Source organism: Salmo salar, unplaced genomic scaffold (genome assembly GCF_965601325.2).
Source record: "Salmo salar unplaced genomic scaffold, fSalSal1 ptg000432l, whole genome shotgun sequence".
In the NCBI taxonomy this organism is placed as follows: domain Eukaryota; kingdom Metazoa; phylum Chordata; class Actinopteri; order Salmoniformes; family Salmonidae; genus Salmo; species Salmo salar.
In genome coordinates this window covers 1,291,986-1,317,068 of record NW_027675387.1, presented here as the reverse complement: position 1 = coordinate 1,317,068, position 25,083 = coordinate 1,291,986, and the positions used below count along the sequence as shown (strand labels likewise).

At 39.8% G+C, this 25,083-nt stretch overlaps 1 protein-coding gene across 1 annotated transcript; it reads left to right on the top strand.

The window, feature by feature from the left end:
* The first annotated feature begins 5,473 nt into the window (after nt 1-5,473).
* On the top strand, nt 5,474-17,500 carry LOC145876091 (uncharacterized). The gene is made up of 2 exons (XM_082971879.1): nt 5,474-6,135; nt 16,778-17,500. The coding sequence occupies exons 1-2, from the start codon at nt 5,706-5,708 to the stop codon at nt 17,404-17,406; spliced, it is 1,059 nt and encodes a 352-aa protein (XP_082828005.1). The 5' UTR covers nt 5,474-5,705; the 3' UTR covers nt 17,407-17,500.
* Nucleotides 17,501-25,083: the final 7,583 nt, after the last annotated feature.

Below are 25,083 nucleotides of genomic sequence, written 5' to 3'. Positions count from 1 at the left end.
CTCCATTAAATATGAATATTACATCAACACGTACAAAGAGCAACAAGTATTGTTTGATTAGTTCAGATTTTTTCTGAGAATTTAAAACAAACTCTACATCTACTCCACATCTGTATTTCTGATTCGGTCAAATAACTAGATATCAAAATAAGCACCTAGTTATTGATATCCTTGATAAAGATGAGCAAAAATTACTGTATAAAATAAATAAATAAACTTTACCCACTACCAGGATATTTTAGCCCAAAACCTGGTTACCTCTCTGCTAGGAGGCTGAAACTTGGCCATAAGTGGATCTTCCAGCAAGACACATCAACATCCACAAAGAAATGGTTAATTGGGCACAAAATCAACATTTTCAGTGGCCATCTCAGTCTTCGGACTTGAACTCCATTGAAAACTTATGGTTTGAATTGAACAGGGCAGTCCATAAGACAGACTAAATAAATCAAAGACCTGGAGAGATTCTGTATGGAGGAATGGTCTAAGATCCCACCCAATGTGTTCTCTAATCTCATAAAACATTTCAGTGTCGTTATCCTCCCAAGGGGAGGGTGCTGGAGTATTGAAAACATGGGTAGCAATAATTCAGACCCCTACATTTTGAGAATTACATGTTAAACTAAATCTCTTTCTCTGAGCAATTGTATTAGTATAAAATAATATAATTTCCCTTATTTTGGTGTAACAATACATCATGTAGTATATAATGAACAGACTAGGTCTATACTGCTCCTACATGGTGTAACAATACATCATGTAGATGTACAGTGGGGGAAAAAAGTATTTGATCCCCTGCTGATTTTGTACATTTTCCCACTTACAAAGAAATGATCAGTCTATAATTTAATAGTAGGTTTATTTGAACAGTGAGAGACAGAATAACAACAAAAAAATCCAGAAAAATGCATGTCAAAAATGTTATAAAATTATTTGCATTTTAGTGAGGGAAATAAGTATTTGACCCCCTCTCAATCAGAAAGATTTCTGGCTCCCAGGTGTCTTTTATACAGGCAACGAGCTGAGATTAGGAGCACACTCTTAAAGGGAGTGCTTCTAACTGAAGAGGGATAATTCCAGTGCAGTCAGGGGCGGAAATCCCAGGGGGGGGGGACGGGGGGGACACGACTCCCCCATCCTGGGAAAAATATGATTTGTCCCCCCAATATATCACTGAAACATAACTATGTAATTTAAATAATATTAATAATACGCAATGAAAGCAATTGTGCTGATTATAGACACTTAATAGCGCATTTTTAAGTTTCAAAAGATTGCGACCCCCCACCCTTTGCCTCACAATGGTTTGATCCACTGCCAGTTCCTTAGTTGGCAAGGTAACAGAGGGGTCGTGTCTACTGTCTGAAAGGCACTCAATGCACGTAACTGACGTGAGGTTCATCCAGTCAATCGCGCACACACACTAGCTGAATATGCAGAGCTAGTGCGCAAATATTAACTATTAAGCTAGCTAGTACCTATTCCATTTATGTGGCGTCGTCAAAGATGGAATCTTTGCTATCGTCAATTTATTCCAAGATCAGCATGCAGATGATGTAAGTTAGTGCTTCGAAGTCCCTGTGATAAGGTTAGCGATAAACTGAAGTTTAAACTTAACTGAACTACACTCTCTTCTACCATTGTCTTAACTATATTTAATGGTCTCGTTGCAAAAGCTAAATTGTCGCAAGGGAACTTTTATTTATTTATTTTACTTCACCTTTATTTAACCCGGGTAGCAAAGATTATAGCAAACACCACTGAAACTGAATTGGTGCTCGCTTGCTTTGCAAATTCAGCTATTGTTGGAAGCCAGCAAATATGAAACAAACTATTAAAATTACAAAAGGTTGCAGCATATGTTGTGTAAATGGTGAACTCATACAGCTGTCAACTCTTGTCACTGCAATCCGTTTCACATTTGCTATCTACCTTTTAGATCGAAGCCCAAATAGAATGATAGAAGATGATAGAAGCCCATCTCCTACTGTAAATAACCTACACACTGTGTGTGTGTGTAGCCAGCCAGCCAGGTAGAAAAATGGCAGAAAAATAAAAGACGGACATCAGAGTATTTTTCAATAAACCAAAACGCATAGTAAGAACCCTAGTAGCCTAATATCTCAAAGACTAGTTGATAAAAAGTTCATAAGAAAGAAATGAAATTCTAATGGAAATGTTTCACAATGATGTCATTAGGCAGAGCAGGCAACAGATGGCACACAGACAGCAGAGTTGGGGACAGATATGCAGGGACAGACTGGCAGAGACAGGGAGTCTCAGGTAAGTTTGTTGAGTCTTTGTTTGGCAACATTATGTAAGGTTCTCAATTTTTTGGACTAGTAAAATAGGAACATAATTGGAAAATGCCATGGATACCCCCACTCTCAACTTAAACTGGTGACTGAACTAAGATTTGTTAAAGGCAATGGTATTGCTGTTGTGATTAGTTGTGTAGTTTTGGGTACCGGTAGTTAGGAGTACGGCAAACACCTTATTTCTTTGGTTCCTCAATATACATTTACCATATTACAATGTAGGCTATGTGTTACAGCACTACTTTTGGTGTCCCCCTCAGGAATTGCTCTTGAGAAAATTTCATGTAATTGTACCCTGAGTGCAGTACATGTATAGAGAGATAATTCCAGTGCAGTACATGTGTAAAGGGTGTAGAGGGATAATTCCAGTGCAGTACATGTGTAAAGGGTGTAGAGGGATAATCCCAGTGCAGTACATGTGTAAAGGGTGTTGAGGGATAATTCCAGTGCAGTACATGTGTAAAGGGTGTAGAGGGATAATTCCAGTGCAGTACATGTGTAAAGGGATAATCCCAGTGCAGTACATGTGTAAAGGGTGTTGAGGGATAATTCCAGTGCAGTACATGTGTAAAGGGTATTGAGGGATAATTCCAGTGCAGTACATGTGTAAAGGGTGTAGAGGGATATTTCCAGTGCAGTACATGTGTAAAGGGTGTTGAGGGATAATTCCAGTGCAGTACATGTGTAAAGGGTGTAGAGGGATATTTCCAGTGCAGTACATGTGTAAAGGGTGTTGAGGGATAATCCCAGTACAGTACATGTGTAAAGGGTGTAGAGGGATAATCCCAGTGCAGTACATGTGTAAAGGGTGTTGAGGGATAATCCCAGTGCAGTACATGTGTAAAGGGTGTAGAGGGATAATCCCAGTGCACTGGTTATTGACTGGAGACTTAAAATGCTGAAAACAGGTCCCTAGTGGAATGACAACAACATGGCTGCTTGTTAAAGAAGAGATGGAGAGAGAGACAGAGATAACCATATACATTGCACATGGACTGTAAGAAATCCTGAATGTATTGAAATGCCTGGGCTCGCAGGGGATGTGTTAATTCATAACCCATCATTTATACCTGTTAATTCATAACCCATCATTTATACCTGTTAATTCATAACCCATCATTTATACCTGTTAATTCATAACCCATCATTTATACCTGTTAGTTCATAACCCATCATTTATACCTGTTAATTCATAACCCATCATTTATACCTGTTAATTCATAACCCATCATTTATAACCCATCATTTATACCTGTTAATTCATAACCCATCATTTATACCTGTTAATTCATAACCCATCATTTATACCTGTTAATTCATAACCCATCATTTATACCTGTTAATTCATAACCCATCATTTATACCTGTTAGTTCATAATCCATCATTTATACCTGTTAATTCAGGGGCGGTTCAGGCAGGCTGGCACGCTCCCTGACCTAACTTGGCAGGAACTAATGGGAATCCATAATAAATACAAATACTTTATCAATATATTTGTGTCTCTTTACTCTTGGAATCTAAAATGCTAATTGGCATCAAAGTAGACGACATGCAAGACTACAAATCCCTGCAAGCTCCTGCATGTCATCTCTAGCCAACACCTTTCACAGAACAGTTCACTGAATTGTCCATTGAAATACATTTTGACAATTGAATCATTGATACATAAAGGCCTGATTGGTGGAGTGCTGCAGAGATGGTTGTCCTTCTCGAAGGTTCTCCCTTCTCCAGAGAGTAACTCTGGAGCTCTGTCAGAGTGAACATCGGGTTCTTGTTCACCTCCTTGACCAAGACCCTTCTCCCCAGATTGCTCAGTTTGGCCAGGCAGCCAGCTCTAGGAAGAGTCTTGGTGGTTCCAAACTTCTTCCATTTAAGAATGATGGAGGCAACTGTGTTCTTGGGGACCTTCAATGCTGAAGAAAGTTTTTGGCTCCTTTCCCCAGATCTGTTTCTCGACACAATCCTGTCTCAGAGCTCTATGGACAATTCCTTTGACCTCATGGCTTGGTTTTTGCTCTGACATGCACTGTAAACTGTGGGACCTTACATAGACAGGTGTGTGCCTTTCCAAATCATGTCTAATCAATTGAATTTACCGCAGGTGGACTCCAATCAAGTTGTAGAAACATCTCAAGGATAATCAATGGAAACAGGATGCATCTGAGCTCAATTCTGAGTCTCATAGCAAAGGGTCTGAATACTCAAGTAAATACATTTGAAAAAATGTTTTTTAAAAAAAACTGTTTTTGGTTTGTCATTATGGGGTATTGTGTGTAGATTGATGAGGGGAAAAAATTATTAAATTTTAGAATAAGGCTGTAATGTAACAAAATGTGGAAAAGTGAAGGGGTCTGAATACTTTACGAATGCATTGTAAACCGCTGGCAGAGTTTTCTACCATTGGCAGTTTTGTACACAGTCACGTGATACGTGGTATAGAAAAGTCCAATCTTAGGAGAGTAAATGGGAGGCACTATACTGTGTGTCTGCAGTTGTCTATCTGGTCAAAAACACTGATACAGGTGCCCCTCCACCCTCTGGTGGGATGGATCATGTCTACAGAGAAACTTAGATTCAAATACTTAGATATGTGTGTATTGGGTATATGTTGTGAAATTGTTAAATATTACTTGTTAGATATTACTGCACTGTTGGAGTTAGAAACACAAGCATTTCAATACACCCGCAATAATATCTGCTTACCAAGTGTATGTGACCAATAAAATGTGATTTTTATTTGAAATTAACATCCTATTTATCAAAGGTGCTTTTGTCTGGGGTCAAAATGACTCCAAAGGATTTGAATTTGTTAAAAGGAAAAATTGGAAGAATTGAATAAACCACATTTTGGCTATGATAAAAGATATGCCTCTGGGGTCAAAATGATCCATGTCAGAAGTATGGTTCAATGAAAATATGTAGTGGGTGTAAAGTTTGTTTTAAATTCTCACTCATTAAACACGAATCAATCAACACATGCTTCTCTTTGAACGACTTAATATAATATTAAACTTTTCTGAAATAAATGAAAAATAAACGTTTGGTTCCTCAACTGCGTTGCCCAGTCCAGTCAGCAGATGGCGATGTGCGTCTTTTAGGTTCAGGCGATGCTGCCAGTGTGACGTATAATCTAGTGGACGGGACGCTCCTTCAACAACAACAGCTAGTCAGACACCTCCGTAGCTTTCTAGCAAACATAGCTACAACATTCACGCTCTTTACACTGGTTTGGTGTATATTAGTCGCTGTGTATTAAACACACTTATGTCGTATGTACTTGTTGGCCCATTTAATTATATATTTACGTTGTTTGTCAGCTAGCTGGTTTGCTAAGTTATCTTAGAACTAGGCTAGTCGCTAATGCTAACTAGCTAACATCTCCGACCATGAGTTTACTAAGCTACTCTCCTCCTGCTAAAGAAGAGGTCTGCTGGACGGAGGAAGAAACTCTTGTGAAAGAGGAGGAGGAAGAGAAGGATGTTACAATACAAAAACAAGTAGAGGGTGAAGCTGTTACAGTGAAAGAAGAAGAGAAAGACGTTTCAGTGAAAGAAGAGGAAGACTCGTTCAGAGTGAAAGAGGAGGAGGATGTTACAGTAAAAGAAGAGGAGGATGAGAAAGAGGAGGATGTCGTTTTTGGAGTGAAAGAGGAGGAGGAGGAGATCACTGTCACATCGAAAAAGGAGGAGGAAGAAGAAGAGGAGGAAACTGGATATCTGGGCCCGGTTTCCCAAACGCATCTTAAGGCGTCCAATGGTTCTAATGATGAACTTAGCCATAAGATGGTTTTGAGAAACCGTTCCCTGATTAACACTAGTAAGTACTGTCTTAAATACAGAGGCACAAACTCTGCAGTTGTTGAACTGATGTGTGGTGTTAAAGGGGAAATATGCAATAGCTACATCCATATTTAGACTTTATAATTATTTATTTATAGCCATTGATTCTTGAAGAATATAACACATGCCTCATGAGCTTAGTTCAACTGTTGTACCCCATCAGAACCCCAAATAAGCTTTTTTTACTCCAATGTCTAGAGACAATGTAAATCAACACTGTATAGCCTCAACATGATTAAAACTATAATGTTGATATCATGGATGATCAGTCCTTGCATCCATAGGTCTGTCTATGAATTTGAAATTAGTTACATTTCTCCAGCCCCATCATCATCTTATAACCAAGACAGTGATGGAATTACAACTTTGTTATTGTTTCAACTGCATATTGGTTGATTGATTGTTGTGTGGCTTGTTTAAAGGGGCAACCTAGGTTTTAAACAGAAACAAAATGGCTGCCCAGAGGCTTGGTTTGGTAAACAGCTGAGGGATGGGGGAAGAAGTGTAACCACTCTCACATTCATAGAGAAAGCTATTGTATCAACCTTAATCCAAAACCTAGCGACCTCTTCAAGAAGTTCAGACATCTTGGCGTAACAGTTATAAGATGTTGGCTTGACAGTTGCTGGACCCAGGTTTGAGTCCAGCTCAGGGCTACCCCCTGAATTGACTACACTATAAATACAAGGACTGGCCATCCATGATGTTATAATGATAGTTTAACCAGGTTTCTAGGCTATATAGTATATTCTATAATTGGCAGTTAAGATTTGCTGTGGGGGTCAAATTGTTGTCAAATTGGAAGTTTACATACACTTATGTTGGCGTCATTAAAACTCGTTTTTCAACCACTCCACACATTTCTTGTTAACTAACTGTAATTTTGGCAAGTCGGTTAGGACATCTACTTTGTGCATGACACAAGTAATTTTTTCAACAGTTGTTTACAGACAGATTATTTCACTTATAATTCACTGTATCACAATTCCAGTGGGTTTGAAGTTTACATACACTAAGTTGACTGTGCCTTTAAACAGCTTGGAGAATTCCAGAGAATTATGCCATGGCTTTAGAAGCTTCTGATAGGCTAATTGACATCATTTGAGTCAATTGGAGGTGTACCTGTGGATGTGTTTCAAGGCATACCTTCAAACTCGGTGCCTCTTTGCTTGACATCATGGGAATATCAAAAGAAATCAGCCAAGACCTCAGTCTGGTTCATCCTTGGGAGCAATTTCCAAACGCCTGAAGGTACCACGTTCATCTGTACAAACAATAGTACGCAAGTATAAACACCATGGGACCACGCGGCTGTCATACCGCTCAGGATAGAGACGCGTTCTGTCTCCTAGAGATTAACGTTCTTTGGTGCGAAAAGAGCAAATCAATCCCAGAACAACAGCAAAGGACCTTGTGAAGATGCTGGAGGAAACAGGTACAAAAGTATCTATATCCAAAGTAAAACAAGTCCTATATCTGAAAGGCCGCTCAGCAAGGAAGAAGCCACTGCTCCAAAACTGCCATAAAAAAAAGCCAGACTACGGTTTGCAACTGCACATGGGGACAAAGATCGTACATTTTGAAAAAATGTCATCTGGTCTGATTATACAAAAATAGAACTGTTTGGCCATAATGACCATCGTTATGTTTGGAGGGAAAAGGGGGAGGCTTGCAAGCCGAAGAACACCATCCCAACTGTGAAGCACAGGGGTGGCAGCATCATATTGTGGGGATGCTTTGCTGCAATAGGGACTAGTGCAGTTCACAAAATAGATGGCGTCATGAGGAAGGAAAAGTATGTCGATATATTGAAGCAATATCTCAAGACATCCGTCAGGAAGTTAAAGCTTGGTTGCAAGTGAGTCTTCCATATGGACAATGACCCCAAGCATACTTCCAAAGTTGTGGCAAAATGGCTGAAGGACAACAATGTATTGGAATGGCCATCACAAAGCCCTGACCTCAATCCTATAGAACATTTGTGGGCAGAACTGAAAAAGCGTGTACGAGCAAAGAGACCTACAAACCTGACTCAGTTACACCAACTCTGTCAGGAGGAATGGGCCAAAATTCACCCAACTTATTATGGGATGCTTGTGGGAGGCTACCCAAAACGTTTGACCCAAGTTAAACAATTTAAAGGCAATACAACCAAATGCTAATTGAGTGTATGTAAACTTCTGACCCACTGGGAATGTGATGAACGAAATAAAAGCTAAAATAAATCATTCTCTCTACTATTATTCTGACATTTCACATTCTTAAAATAAAGTGGTGATCCTACTTGACCTAAGACAGGGAAGAATTTCCACTCGGATTAAATGTTAGGAATTGTGAGAAACTGAGTTTAAATGTATTTGGCTAATGTGTATGTAAACTTCCGACTTCAACTGTATACATAGATTCAATTACATTAAGGGTGAAACATACCTAGATTCAATAACATTTATATGATTCAATAACATTCATGAATTGGTTTGAAACCTTTGTTTTAGAACCTTCTCAAAGTTGGTGCCTTGACGGTTTCTCACTCGTACCCTGACTTTTTAAAAGGGATTTTGGGACAATTAGCTTAGTTTATAACATGTATTTTAGGAACTGCGTGTCACAGCATGACAATGTGAACATGATTGGTCGACAGTCTCTTGGATGGGCATTAAACATTTGAATAAAGCTGTAATTTAACAAAATGTGGAAAAGGGGAAGGGGTCTGAACTTTCTGAATGCTCTATGTTTTATTATATTTTTCAAATGTAACCTTTATTTAACTAGACAAGTCAGTTAAGAACAAATTCTTTTTTACAATGACGGACGACGCTTGGCCAATTGTGCGTCTCCCTATGGGACTCCCAATCACGGCCGGTTGGGATACAGCCAGGATTCGAACCAGGGTCTGTAGTGACGCCTCAAGCACTGAAATGCACCACTCGGGAGCCCCAAAATCATCTTCTAGTGCTGTCCCCAACTAAAATAAATCTTGGCCAACCAAGAGTCTAATTTTGTTTCTACCAATCGATTGGTTGAAAATTTCGAATGTGTATTTTTCCATATATAAACACCACCCACGTGTATTAACCTGCTATGGCTAGGGGGCAGTATTTTCACGGCTGGATAAAAAATGTACCCGATTTAATCTGGTTACTAATCCTGCCCAGTAACTAGAATATGCATATAATTATTGGCTTTGGATAGAAAACACTCTAAAGTTTCTAAAACTGTTTGCATGGTGTCTGTGAGTATAACAGAACTCATATGGCAGGCAAAAACCTGAGAAGATTTCATGCTGGAAGTGGCCTGTCTGACAAGGTGTCGTTCTTCTTGTCTCTGTTTATTGAAGAGTGAGGATCTTAGCTGTCCCGTGACACTTCCTACGGCTGCCATAGGTTCTCAGAAGGCGGCAAAAAGCGGAATCGTGGCTTTGCAGGCTCTGGCTGAAACAAAGTAGCGCGTTTGGGTAGTGGCTGGTTACAGTACTGTGAGACTCAGGCTCGTGCCCGCGTCGACCGAAAGGTTTGTTTTCATTCCTCTGTTTAGCTAAATGGACATTCCCGGTCGGAATATTATCGCTTTTTTACGAGAAAAATGGCATAAAAATGGATTTTAAACAGCGGTTGACATGCTTCGAAGTACGGTAATGGAATATTTAGATTTTTTTTGTCACGAATTGCGCCATGCGCACGACCCTTCTTTACCATTCGGATAGTGTCTGGGACGCACGAACAAAACGCCGCTATTCGGATATAACGATGGATTATTTTGGACCAAACCAACATTTGTTATTGAGGTAGCAGTCCTGGGAGTGCATTCTGACGAAGACAACAAAAGGTAATCAAACTTTTATAATAGTAAATCTGATATTGGTGAGTGCTAAACTTGCCGGGTGTCTAAATAGCTAGCCCGTGATGCCTGGGCTATGTACTTACAATATTGCAAAATGTGCTTTCACCAAAAAGCTATTTTAAAATCGGACATATCGAGTGAATAGAGGAGTTATGTATCTATAATTCTTAAAATAATTGTTATGCTTTTTGTGAACATTTATCGTGAGTAATTTAGTAAATTGTTAGCAAATTCCCCGGAAGTTATGCTAGTTCTGAACGTCACATGCTAATGTAAAAAGCTGTTTTTTGATATAAATATGAACTTGATTGAACAAAACATGCATGTATTGTATAACATAATGTCCTAGGTGTGTCATCTGATGAAGATCATCAAAGGTTAGTGCTGCATTTAGCTGTCTTCTGGGTTTTTGTGACATTATATGCTAGCTTGAAAAATGGGTGTCTGATTATTTCTGGCTTGGTACTCTGCTGACATAATCTAATGTTTTGCTTTCGCTGTAAAGCCTTTTTGAAATCGGACAGTGTGGTTAGATAAAGGAGAGTCTTATCTTTAAAATGCTGTGAAATAGTCATATGTTTGAAAAATTGAAGTTTTTGTATTTTTGAGGAATTTGTAATTCGCGCCACGCCTATCATTGGATATTGGAGCAGGTGTTCCGCTAGCGGAACGTCTAGATGTAAGAGGTTAATAAAATAAAAATTATTCTCGACCAGGTTGAAATACTATCAGACATCCCCAAATGGGCACATTTATAGGCCTACATTTGTGTACAGGCCAGGTAGATTAATCCTACTTCTATATGTGTAATCAGGTGCCCGTCCTTACTCAACATTGACAGGAGTTTCAAACAAAAGACAATTAATAAATTGACAACTGAAGCATCTTGCGGGGTCAGGTCTGGGTGGTCTGCCAGGGGCCGTTTCATTTAGTATCCGTAGGGGTCGGCATGGGGAATGATTGTATTTCCCCATAGTATGTTGTACCGAAGTTGACTGACTGAAAGGGAGTGTAACTTTGATTATTATTACTCTTCCCTAAAGGAGGGAAACGAGGTAAAACACCTGTTTGTCTCCGCCCTTTCCTGGGTCGGTGAAGTGCGGTATTAAATTTAAGGAATAAATCCGAGCCTCACGGTCATCACCTGTGGAAGGCGGGGCTTCCAGCGAGGTGTGGATTTAATAGTATGTTGTACCTAGTTTCCCTCCTTCAGGGAACAGTAGTTATAGTCATAACGTGTGGATTTAATAGTATGTTGTACATAGTTTCCCTCCTTCAGGGAACAGTAGTTATAGTCATAACGTTACGCTTGTCATATGATGAACTTCAACTTAAATACGGGATCTTGCTGTCAGACTGTTTTTTTTTTATTCTGAAATGCACTCGAACTATGTATCATTTAGTGGCTCCTTATGTTACGCTGGGAAAACAGTTTTTGTGGGCACAGAAATACTAAATAATTTCAGTTTGCTAATTCCTATGGTTTTTAACTGAGAGTCATCTTGTAATCCAAGATGGCGTAGCAGTAAGACGTGGTTGTTGTAAATGTTATGTTTTTTTCTTTTTTTTTTGTATATATTAATATATATTTCTGTCTCTTTTTCCATTTTTAAATTAAATATACCTTCCGGCAACCCGCCTCACCCAATGTGATACGGATCTGCTATTTTTTAGACCTTATAGCTAGAACCTCCATCAGCATCTAGCCATCAGGAGCTAACCAGCTAATTAGCTACTAGCTATTTAGTCATTGTTAGCCACTGCTAGCGGCCTTTATCTTTTCAGCTCAGACACCAGCCACTTTTGCCTGGATAATACCTGCCAGTCTGCACAGCGCGATATCAACCATGAGCATATCGGACTGTTTTTCTCCACTACATCACCGTATTCCTGCCGTAAGCTCTGGACCATTACACCGGATAATCACAGCTAGCTAGCTGCTACCGAGTGGCCCAGCCTCGAAGCTAGCCTTGAGCCAGGCCCATCTCCCGGCCTGCTCAGTGGACCCTATGATCACTCGGCTACACAGCTGATGCCTTCCAGACTCTTCACCAAGACGACTAGAAGCCACTACATCACCGGATTCTTGCCGTAAGCTCTGGACCTTTGCACCGGAGTGGCTATAGTGGCTAACGCCCTTGTCCCGAAGCTAGCACCAGTTAGCCTCGAGCCAGGCACATTTTTACATTTACATTTAAGTCATTTAGCAGACGCTCTTATCCAGAGCGACTTACAAATTGGTGCATTCACCTTATAATATCCAGTGGAACAACCACTTTACAATAGTGCATCTAAATCTTTTAGGGGGGGGGGGGGGGGGTTAGAAGGATTACTTTATCCTATCCAAGGTATTCCCGGCTAGCGTAGTAATGACTACCTAACGGCTTCCCTGTTTCATATATTGCTGTTCACTGGACCCTATGATCACTTGGCTACATAGCTGATGCCTGCTGGACTGTTCATTAATCACGGTACTCCATTTTGTTTATCTGTTGGCCCAAGCCTCGAACTCAGGCCCTGTGTGTAGTTAACTGACCCTCTCTGCCCATTCATCGCCACTTTACCTGTTGTTGTTGTCTTACCCGTTGTTGTCTTAGCTAGCTCTCCCTATCAACACCTGTGATTGCTTTATGCCTTGCTTTATGTCTCTCTCTAATGTCAATATACCTTGTATACTATTGTTTAGGGTAGTTATCATTGTTTTATTTTACTGCGGAGCCCCTAGTCCCACTCAACATGCCTCAGAGAACTCTTTTGTCCCACCTCCCACACATGCGGTGACCTCACCTAGCATAACTGGTGCCTCCAGAGATCCAACCTCTCTTATCATCACTCAATGCCTAGGTTTACCTCCACTGTACCCGCACCCTACCATACCCCTGTCTGTACATTATGCCTTGAATCTATCCTACCACACCCAGAATTCTGCTCCTTTTATTCTCTGTTCCCAACGCACTATTCGACCAGTTCTGATAGCCTTTAGCCGTACCCTTATCCTACTCCTCTGTTCCTTGGGTGATGTAGAGGTTAACCCAGGCCCTGTGTGTCTCCAGGCGCTCTCATTTGTTAACTTCTGTAACCGTAAAAGCCTTGGTTTCATGCATGTTAACATCAGAAGCCTCCTCCCTAAGTTTATTTTATTCACTGCTTTAGCACACTCCGCCAACCCTGATGTCCTAGCCATGTCTGAATCCTGGCTTTGGAAGGCCACCAAAAATTCTGAAATTTCCGTTCCCAACTACAACATTATTTACTGGTGTAAACACTACTCAACAGCCAGTTGAATCCCGTGGCGCGTTTTTCAAATACCTTAGAAATGCTATTACTTCAATTTCTCAAACATATGACTATTTTACACCATTTTAAAGACAAGACTCTCGTTAATCTAACCACACTGTCCGATTTCAAAAAGGCTTTACAACGAAAGCAAAACATTAGATTATGTCAGCAGAGTACCCAGCCAGAAATAATCAGACACCCATTTTTCAAGCTAGCATATAATGTCACATAAACCCAAACCACAGCTAAATGCAGCACTAACCTTTGATGATCTTCATCAGATGACAATCTTAGGACATTATGTTATACAATACATGCATGTCTGTTCAATCAAGTTCATATTTATATCAAAAACCAGCTTTTTACATTAGCAGGTGACTAGCATGTGACTAGCATTCCCACCGAACACTTCCGGTGAATTTACTAAATTACTCACGATAAACGGTCACAAAAAACATAACAATTATTTTAAGAATTATAGATAGAGAACTCCTCTATGCACTCGATTTTAAAATAGCTTTTCGGTGAAAGCACATTTTACAATATTCTAAGTAGATAGCCCGGCATCACAGGGCTAGCTATTTAGACACCCAGCAAGTTTAGCATTCACCAAACTCCGATTTACTATTCGAAAAGTTTGATTACCTTGGGTGTTCTTCGTCAGAATGCACTCCCAGGACTTCTACTTCAATAACAAATGTTGGTTTGGTCCCAAATAATCCATAGTTATGTTCAAACAGCAGTGTTTTGTTCGTGCGTTCAAGACACTATCTGAAGTGTAAATAAGGGTCACGAGCATGGCGCATTTCGTGACAAAAAAATTCGAAATATTCCATTACCGTACTTCGAAGCATGTCAACCGCTGTTTAAAATCAATTTTTATGCCACTTTTCTCATAAAAAAGCGATAATATTCCGACCGGCAAAGTCTGTTTACATTCAACGAGAGAGAAAGTAAAAGCATGCTATCCCCTCATGCACGAGCCTCGTCTAATGGCCCTCTGATAGAGCACTTGCCCAATTCGATAATGTGTTTCAGCCTGGGCCTTGAATTACGTCATTCAGCTTTTTCCCGGGTTCTGAGAGCCTATGGGAGCCATAGGAAGTGTCACGTTACAGCAGAGATCCTCAGTCTTCAATAAACAGAGGCAAGATGGACAACAACTTGTCAGACAGGCCACTTCCTGGTAAGAATCTTCTCAGGTTTTTGCCTGCCATATGAGTTCTGTTATACTCACAGACACCATTCAAACAGTTTTAGAAACTTTAGGGTGTTTTCTATCCAAAGCCAATAATTATATGCATATTCTAGTTACTGGGCAGGAGTAGTAACCAGATTAAATTGGGTACGTTTTTTTATCCGGCCGTGTACATACTGCCCCCTATCCCCAACAGTTTAAAACAGGGACATTGATCTGATTAACACCAGTAAATACAGTGAGTACTATCTAATAAAACAGGGACATTGATCTGATTAACACCAGTAAATACAGTGAGTAATATCTTATAAAACAGGGACATTGATCTGATTAACACCAGTAAATACAGTGAGTACTATCTTATAAAACAGGGACATTGATCTGATTAACACCAGTAAATACAGTGAGTACTATCTAATAAAACAGGGACATTGATCTGATTAACACCAGTAAATACAGTGAGTACTATCTAATAAAACAGGGACATTGATCTGATTAACACCAGTAAATACAGTGAGTAATATCTTATAAAACAGGGACATTGATCTGATTAACACCAGTAAATACAGTGAGTACTATCTAATAAAACAGGGACATTGATCTGATTAACACCAGTAAATACAGTGAGTACTATCTAATAAAACAGGGACATTGATCTGATTAACACCAGTAAATACAGTGAGTAATATCTTATATAACAGGGACACAAACTCTGCAGTTGTTGAACTAATGTGTGATTTTTAAAAGGGCATTCTACACTCAAATATGTTTTTGTACGGTATGAATTGTTCATGACGTCCTCCAGGGATTTTTTTACTTTTCCTGTTGAAAAGTGATATATAAATACAGTAAATTATAAACACACTAAAGGGAAACAAATAAATGTTTTGAGCAAAATAGTGTTTTTTTAACAACTGCAAACTAGAAGGAGTGAGTGATGTCATAGTAAAGCCTCCAAGGAGTTGGCTTGATGGGAAGTCGTGATGTCATCCAATAGGAGACTGATCTTCATGTGAATATTCATTATTCTTTTTAAAATCCTTCCTGTTCTGTCAAGTTGGTTGTTGATCATTGCTAGAAAGCCGTTTTCAAGTCTTGCTATAGACTTTCAAGATGATTTAAGTCCAAACTGTAACTAGGCCACTCAGGAACATTCAATGTCATCTTGGTAAGCTCCTCCAGTGTAGATTTGGCCTTGTGGTTTAGGTTATTGTCCTGTTATGACAGTTTTTTGTATTCAGATCTCTGAAATGCTCTCTACCTACGTAACATTTAGTGTCTCCTTATGTTACGCTGGGAAAACAGTTTTCATGGGCACAGAAATCCTAAATTATTTTAGAGTTTGCTAAATCCAATGGTTCTGACCTAGAGTCACCTTAACTTTATTGACAACACCCAAATGGTTACTGTCATTAATGTGGTTCTTCAATAATTAGACATAATTCTTAATACTGTAGCTGTTTAGTTACAGTCACATGTTCAACTATCATCAGCTGATCCAGAAAATCATTTTCTGAATGACAGTCATATGACAAACATCACGACATGCAACAACAACCAAAGTGCTTCTTCATTCATTACTCTGGTAAAGACAGTTATGCCGTGCTCCATGTTGGATCCAACATCCCTAACAAATGGATGTTTATAATGTGTTATTGTCTGCTTGATTTACTGTAGGGTCTCGTTAGTCTGTTTGGACACAGAGATACTTAGCTCATAATGTGTAGAGAAATGTTCCTTGATGGATAGGCTATTGTTCAACACACAGCTATTTTCCTATATTTGTTGTTAAGTGAAGTTATGGGTCCTACAGTAGGTCTATGTTATTGTTAGGTGAAGTTATGGGCCATTTTGGCAAACAGTGTACAAACCCTCATTGTCTCATTGATGAAAAAGCCAAAGAGTTGAAGTGTTTTTTAAGTACAAAGAGGTTGATTTGCGATGATGACACAAACATTATATTAAGCAGGACATTCAAACAAGCCTTACAATTATAATCCAAAGTAGTTTGAAATGAACTCATAAGCAACCTGGAAATGGAGGTTTCTCCCCTGAGCAAAAATCTTTTCTCACCATCAAACATAGAAAGGGGCTACAATCTTAGATGTTACTACTAATGTAAAAACAAGACAAAATATGGCTATTGTTGCTCATTTTAAGACAAATGTCAAATAATCATTACATTCATTACAGACGTCAATTGTTGTATAACATCATGGCTCCGCTGTTGGCATCACCTTTTACAGTGGATTACTGCTGTTGTGGGCCTTTAACCATCTGTCTGTCTTTGTTGTTCACACAGGAGAGAGACGGGACTATCGTGGATCCGCTGGGGAGCCTCAACAACCTCATGATGCTGACGAGGCAGAGAAGAGTCTCTCCATATCAGAACTCCTCAAGAAACACCAGCAGAGACCCACAGGGAAGATAATTCACCGCTCTGACTGTGGGAAGAGATTCACCTCATCAGCAGGCATTAAAATTCATCAGAGAAGCCACACAGTAGAGAAACCTTATTGCTGTACTCAATGTGGGAAGAGTTTTGATAAATCTAGCCATCTGAAGATGCACCAAAGAACACACACAGGAGAGAAATCTTATAGCTGTGATCAATGTGGGAAGAGTTTTACTCAGCTAAGCCACCTGATTTCACACCAGAGAATACACACAGGAGAGAAACCTTATAGCTGTGGTCATTGTGGGAAGAGTTTTAGTCAATCTGGCCATCTGACAGTGCACCAGAGAATACACACAGGAGAGAAATCTTATAGCTGTAATCAATGTGGGAAGAGTTTTACTACATCTGGCCAGCTGACTTTACACCAGAGAACGCACACAGGAGAGAAACCTTATAGCTGTGATCAATGTGGGAAGAGTTTTACTAGATCTGACTTTACACCAGAGAACGCACACAGGAGAGAAATCGTATAGCTGTGGTCAATGTGGGAAGGGTTTTGCGGCATCTACCTATCTTACTCTACACCAGAGAATACACACAGGAGAGAAATCTTATAGCTGTGGTCAATGTGGGAAGAGTTTTAGTCAATCTGGCCATCTGACAGTGCACCAGAGAACGCACACAGGAGAGAAATCTTATAGCTGTGATGAATGTGGGAAGAGTTTTACTAGATCTGACCATCTGACTTTACATCAGAGAACGCACACAGGAGAGAAACCGTATAGCTGTGGTCAATGTGGGAAGAGTTTTGTTAAATCTAGCCAGCTGACAGTACACCAGAGAACACACACAGGAGAGAAACTCTATAGCTGTGGTCAGTGTGGGAAGAGTTTTACTGAGTCTGGTGGTCTGACTAAACACCAGAGAACACACACAGGAGAGAAACCTCATACCTGTGACCAGAGATAATCTGATAAAAAAAATCTCTGATCAAATATCAGAAAATACATACATGAAGAAGTTGTTTCATGATATCTATGAATTAATGTCACAATGTAGAAAGTTTTAACATTGTAGTAGGAGTATTTTAATGATGTCACAATGTAGAATCCTAAACGTTTGTCCCCTGTTCTATTGATTTCAACATGATATGGATATTAGCCTCAGGGGGAAAATCCAGGCTCTGAAATGGAAGAGTTACTATTTATGTGATTTAACAAAAAATGACTAACAAAAAAAGAGTTGTGTTACACTTACCACGTTGGTGACCCACTTGAATCAAAATGCAACACTTCAAAATGTAGCTAGCAGCTTTCTACAAGTTGTCCTCTGACCAGGGATGTACACATTACTCCCAGATTCCATGTGGTTTTTCAGCTGTTCGTTTTAACAGGATGTGCAACCTCATGTCCCTCCTCTTGCATAATTGATTTCAACATGATATCGATGAGTGATGACAAATAAGTTCCTTTGTTTAGCGACCCCTACATTTAAATGTATCACTCCAAAATGTAGCCTACTGTCTTCTGCAGGTTGTCCTCTAACCAGTGAGGTAAAATATATCTCCCATTTCCATGTGTTTTTTAGTTGTGTTAGTTTCAACAGCACGTACAACCTGATTTCCCCCCTAATCGATATCAGTGATTTATTGCTACTTGTCAAAACAACAGCGTTTCTGGTGCAGTTTATAAGGTGCTTGTTTTAAAAATTACAAGTAATATGATTATTGTGGCAGATGTTTGTGTATATAGCACATGTTATGTTTAGGTTTTCAATTCATCCCAAACTGTTTCTGCTTATTGGTTATTGATTTGGACACGTTAAAACTGTGTTTTGACATCGGGCTATCCCACCTAGAAAAATGTAATTGAAAAGACGTTGAAAAGAAGACTATGCCAAGTTTTTTCAGTGACTTGAAAACAACTTAATTTCAACTTAGTTGCAGGTAGCCTAGTGGTTAGAGCGTTGGGCCGTCATTGAAAATCAGAATTTGTTCATAACTGACTTATTGACAATTATTGCCTACCGGGGAACAGAGGGTTAACTGCCATGTTCAGGTGCAGAACGACAGATTTACCTTGTCAGCTCGCGATTCAATCCAGCAACCTTTCGGTTACTGTTAAATGAAGGTTAAAATAAAGAAATAAATACACATGGACGCAGTATAATCATTTGGTCTGTAATCAATTTTATTAACAATCCTACATCACTCCAGTATTTCTTCACAACATTCAAGCGTTAATTGTCTTTATTCCACTACTGAAGAATCATGTCTCAAATCACCTCATATTTCAAACATTCAGCCTGACAAAATATACGTTTTATTATTCCATGCCTGACCTTTAAGTTAATTATTGCCAATACATATTAACAAAAGGGTGTACATTTGATCACAATTCATTTTGACTTTTTCCGTTTTGCAGATGTTTTGTTTGGGCTCGTTCCAAGTGGACCAGAGTTCTAGAAGCTAGTGAGTTTTAGGAAGACGAGAGTTCTAGAAGCTAGTGAGTTTTAGGAAGAGGAGAGTTCTAGAAGCTAGTGGGATTTAGGAAGAGGAGAGTTCTAGAAGCTAGTGAGTTTTAGGAAGACGAGAGTTCTAGAAGCTAGTGAGTTTTAGGAAGACGAGAGTTCTAGAAGCTAGTGAGTTTTAGGATTCTATAGAAAGAAGAGAAAAAGGAGAAAAAAATATTTCAATTGTATATTATTATTTAGAAATAAGTGTGTTTTTCTTGTTTTTAATTGTTGACAGGAGGTGAAGCATTTTAGTTGATTTTAATATGAAATGGAAGTTGTTTTCTGTTGGTGGTGAGCAAACTTGTCCAACATAAATATAGGATATATTTGTTGTCTTAAGGTGTTACAGGCTTTGGTTTTTCCATTTATGTTTTGAGGTTGGACTTTAGCACGTCTACCTCGTTAGCACGTCTAGCTCGTTAGCACGTCTAGCTCGTTAGCCCGTCTAGCTCCGTCAGCTCGTCTAGCTCGTTAGCCCGTCTAGCTCGTTAGCACGTCTAGCTCCGTCAGCTCGTCTAGCTCGTTAGCACGTCTAGCTCGTTAGCACGTCTAGCTCGTTAGCCCGTCTAGCTCGTTAGCACGTAGGACGCACTGATTGGTGTCACCTCGTTAGTCAGTATGTGTTACACCTGTGCTGGCTTGTCCATCTCGTTAGTGGGAAGGTGTTTCACCTGAGCTGGTCCAGGTTCTATTTAAGAGTGTCTGGCCCAGTGCTCCAGTTGTCTTGATACATGTGGAGAGTCAACACCTTTAGTTGCTCCACCTTTTTGGTTTACTTCCTGTCTTTAAGTTTGGTGGGGGATTTTCTTTTGTTTTCCTCTTCTTGGGCAGATTTAGTGGGTCTCATGGTGGGTGTCTTTTAGGTCCCAGTTGTTGTTACTAGTCAACTTCCAGTGGACACCCCCATAGTGTCTTTCAGAGCCCCTCCTAAAAAACAAGTTATATTTTGGGTTGGATATTGCATCATATTGTTGATATTTTAATCAAGGGCATTTCCTTACAATGCTCATTAGTCTTTCAGTTGTTATTATTGTTTTTTATCCTCATATTTGTGTACTAAATATTTCTGATTATTTTCATAGTTTTTTCCTGTGAAGCCATTGTGTTGCATCCATGTCTGACATGTGCTGTATAAATAAAGCTTGTTTTGATTTGAACATATTGTAAAACAAATTAACCCAATGACTGACCAATCAACAAACTCTTGGTCCACCTTAGTATGAAAAACTGTATCAATCCCACTTTTCCAGCCTGCTGAAGGCGTGGTGGAGTGGTAAACACCACCCCCGGCTCTACCAGGGGCTTGAGGTGGTCTCCCACAGCTCTGCTTATGTCATGTTCTGTGGCCTTGCGGTTCCATTTCTGACTGTCCCTGCAACACAGAAACACATTTAGTCATATTATATACAACACTCAAAGTAATGGATATGGAGCATCTACAGCCTCAGTTACACCTGGCACCTAAATGTGACTTCTGTCATCTGATCACTCCAAGCTGCATTAGGTTCAGATCTACCAGGATGGGCCTTTGACATAGTCTGGATGCAGTCAGGCCACTGATTATGCATCAGCAATGTAAAGAGGTGGGGTGAATGAGGGGAAAAGTAAATTTGACACAAATTACCTTCATAATCAAATGTTGTTGGTCACATACAGGTGTTCAGCAGATGTTATTGCAGGTGTAGTGAAATGCTTGTCCTTCTAGTTCCCACAGTGCAGTAATATCTAACAAGTGATGTTTCTATATGATAACAATAGAGTAATATATTTAACGCCCCTCCCTCTGTCTGCCGTATTCTCTCTGCTCTTGGTTCCTTATTAGGATGCCGGTGGGCGGAGCTAAATGGGAAGCACCTGGGCCCGGGTGTGTCCCAGGATAAATAGACCTCTTCCACAGTCATGAAGGGAGACTCTCTCCATGCAGACACCTTGTTGATTTTGGTTGTGTTATCTAATAAATATATATTTTTGATACTCCTTGTCTCCACATTGTCTCCCTTTTGTTGCGAACTCAGAGCTGGTTCGTAATGGAATAAGGAATATATGAATAAACAATGTCAGAGCAGCATAGACTGAGATACAGTTTATACATATGAGATGAGAAATGCAAGATATGTAAACATTATTAAAGTGACTAGTGTTCCATTTATTAAAGTGGCCAATGATGTCAAGTCTATATGTAGGCTGCAGCCTCTCTGTGCTATTTAACAGTCTGATGGCCTTGAGATAGAAGCTGTTTTTCAGTCTTTCGGTCCCAGCTTTGATGCACCTGTACTGATCTCGCCTTCTGAATGATAGCGGGGTGAACAGGCAGTGGCTCAGGTGGCTCGGGTAATAACAAAGAACATGTATGTATGCCTAAGGGGAAATTCACTTTCATACAGCTTAAAGGGGTGAGAAATTACACCGATATCAGTGGACAATTTGCACTAATGTAAATAAACATAGATGATGGAACATATTCCCTTTTGCTGACGTGATGAATCGCTAAGGGGACATAAATATTTACCATCTAAACCATGTGTGACCTCTCACCTCTCTGGATGTAGAAGTGTTCTTCCTAACCAGTCCCTCAACAGCTCTCTGACTGAGCTCCACCCTCACTGGGTCTTCAGAGGAGAGGAAGGCTGAGGAGGGATGGAAGGATGAATGGATCAGTCAGTCAATAAAGTGTAGAGCTGCTGTCTATGCTGTCTGACAAAATCACTATTTTAGTAGTTCATTAAAGTAAATAAGGCTTTATGACTGCTGAATACCAACTATCAATCACTTAGATCATGTATTTTCAGGTAGAGATACATCCTTGGGACGTCCATAGCCCATTGAAGTTGACATTTAAAATGGTTAAGGTAGGGGTTAAGGTTAGGGTTTAGGGTAGGGATGTCCCAAGGATCCCAGAAAGCATTGACCATCGTGCATTCTTCTGTCTCTTTTACATAGCAGGTGTAAAATAAACACAGACAAGACAAGTAGGCACGCAGTGCATTATGGTCATTGTAGTTTAAAAATAGCATCTAATTATGTAGGGTGACCATACGTCCTCTTTTTCCCGGACATGTCCTCTTTTTGGACCTAAAAAAATGCGTCCGGCCGGGATTTCTAAATCGCCCAAAATGTCCGGGATTCGGCTTTTGCTTCCTACAGTCGCCATTCATTGTGTGCGTTTTGGGGGTTTTGCATTGCTTTGACCGCTTTCAAGCGCTCGTACTAAGACCGAAACAATTGTTAACGCTGTGACAGCACCACATTCTGTCGACATAGCTCAGAAAGCACTAGAAGACATACCTTACTGTGGTGTTTCTACTGATGGGAGCAATCACGGTGCTGTGAAAATATTCCCTCTGCTTATTCAGTATTTTGATTGGAAGAATGGTGGCGTGCAAAGTAAATTAGTCGAAGTTAAAAACACTCCAAATGAGACAGCTGATACGATCGCGCAATACATCAAAGAAACACTGGAAAATAATGGGATTTTTTCCAAATATATTGCATTTACAATAGGGTGACCATACGTCCTCTTTTTCCCGGACATGTCCTCTTTTTGGAAAACTAAAATTTGGTCACCCTAAATTATGCCAATCTGCATGTGGGGTTGTTAGAGAAGAATGTGATTGTCAGCCCTAACAATCCATTCTAGCAGCTCATCAGGCTCTGAAAAAGTCTTCATTGATGACGTGTTCCGTCTATTCCAGGGGACAGCAGAGGAACTTCATCGATTCCACTCCTTCATCAATACAAGCAGTGAACATCTGAAATTCACCCTCACCTTTGATGCGCATGAAACAAGCGCACCCGATGGTTGGACAATACTTTTCTCGTTAATCATCTTAAATACTTAAACTGGAAATCAACCAATCCTCCATTGTTAACGCAGTGGAAAGGTAAAATGCTTTATTATCTACACATGTAAAGTGGGTGACGGAGAGAAATAAAATGGTTAGGTTATGGTAAAGTTTATAAAAGATCAAATAAAATATTTTTCCCAAAAATTGTTTTAAGTCCCAATGCAAAGTTACACCTCACTGTTCTATTTTTGGAGTTATTACATAAAACCAATAAGAATTCAGAAGAATGATAAAGTCAGGTGTGATGTAGTGTGGAGGACCAGCCTATTCCCTGTGATGTAAACAACAACAGAAATAACTTGAAATTTATAACTTCAAATTAAACCAATCGTTTGCACTCATGACTTGAGTGATTAAAGTAAACCAACGTTTTGGAAATACATAACGCCATCTAATCAAAGAATGTTAGCTATATGCCGTTATCTTAGCCAGCCAGCTAACGTTAGCTATTTAGCCAACTAGCTATTAGCCTAACCAGCGCAGCCAATCAGCACGGCTCTCCATGTTGTCTCACTTTTTGTTACGGTCTTCGAGCCGGTTCATGACACTATGGTCAGCGAGCTGGAGCCCAACTAATGGAGACCAGTTAGAACCTAAATAACAAAACCCAACTAAAACATGACTGCAGATCAGAAGAGCAGAGACATACAGAATGATGGCAGGGAAAATCACAGAATTTAGAACAGACACATTTTTATACGTAGCAACATAGCCTTTATGTCATTATTATAGATGACGTCCCACACCGTAGCAGCATAGCCTTTATGTCATTATTATAGATGACATCCCACACCGTAGCAGCATAGCCTTTATGTCATTATTATAGATGACATCCCACACCGTAGCAGCATAGCCTTTATGTCATTATTATAGATGACATCCCACACCGTAGCAGCATAGCCTTTATGTCATTATTATAGATGACATCCCACACCGTAGCAGCATAGCCTTTATGTCATTATTATAGATGACATCCCACACCGTAGCAGCACAGCCTTTATGTCATTATTATAGATGACGTCCCACACCGTAGCAGCATAGCCTTTATGTCATTATTATAGATGACGTCCCACACCGTAGCAGCATAGCCTTTATGTCATTATTATAGATGACCTCCCACACCGTAGCAGCATAGCCTTTATGTCATTATTATAGATGATGTCCCACACCGTAGCAGCATAGCCTTTATGTCATTATTATAGATGACATCCCACACCGTAGCAGCATAGCCTTTATGTCATTATTATAGATGACATCCCACACCGTAGCAGCATAGCCTTTATGTCATTATTATAGATGGTATCCCACACCGTAGCAGCATAGCCTTTATGTCATTATTATAGATGACATCCCACACCGTAGCAGCATAGCCTTTATGTCATTATTATAGATGACATCCCACACCGTAGCAGCATAGTCTTTATGTCATTATTATAGATGACGTCCCACACCGTAGCAGCATAGCCTTTATGTCATTATTATAGATGACATCCCACACTGTAGCTGCATAGCCTTTATGTCATTATTATAGATGACGTCCGACACCGTAGCAGCATAGCCTTTATGTCATTATTATAGATGACGTCCCACACCGTAGCCTTTATGTCATCTACTAAACCACTGGCCGTGTTCGAGAGCATGAAATCCATGCTGCATTGTGGGTAAATGGTGACTGGCTGACTGATTTATAAATAATAATGAGTAGTTATTTATGATGTATAGTGATTTGTAGATCAGTCAGTCTGCAGTCGCCTGCAATGTCGAACAAGCCCAATACCAAAACAATCAGGTGGTTGTTTGATCAAATACACAGTACATGGAAAGGTGTGGTTAACGTTTGCAAGCTTGAGC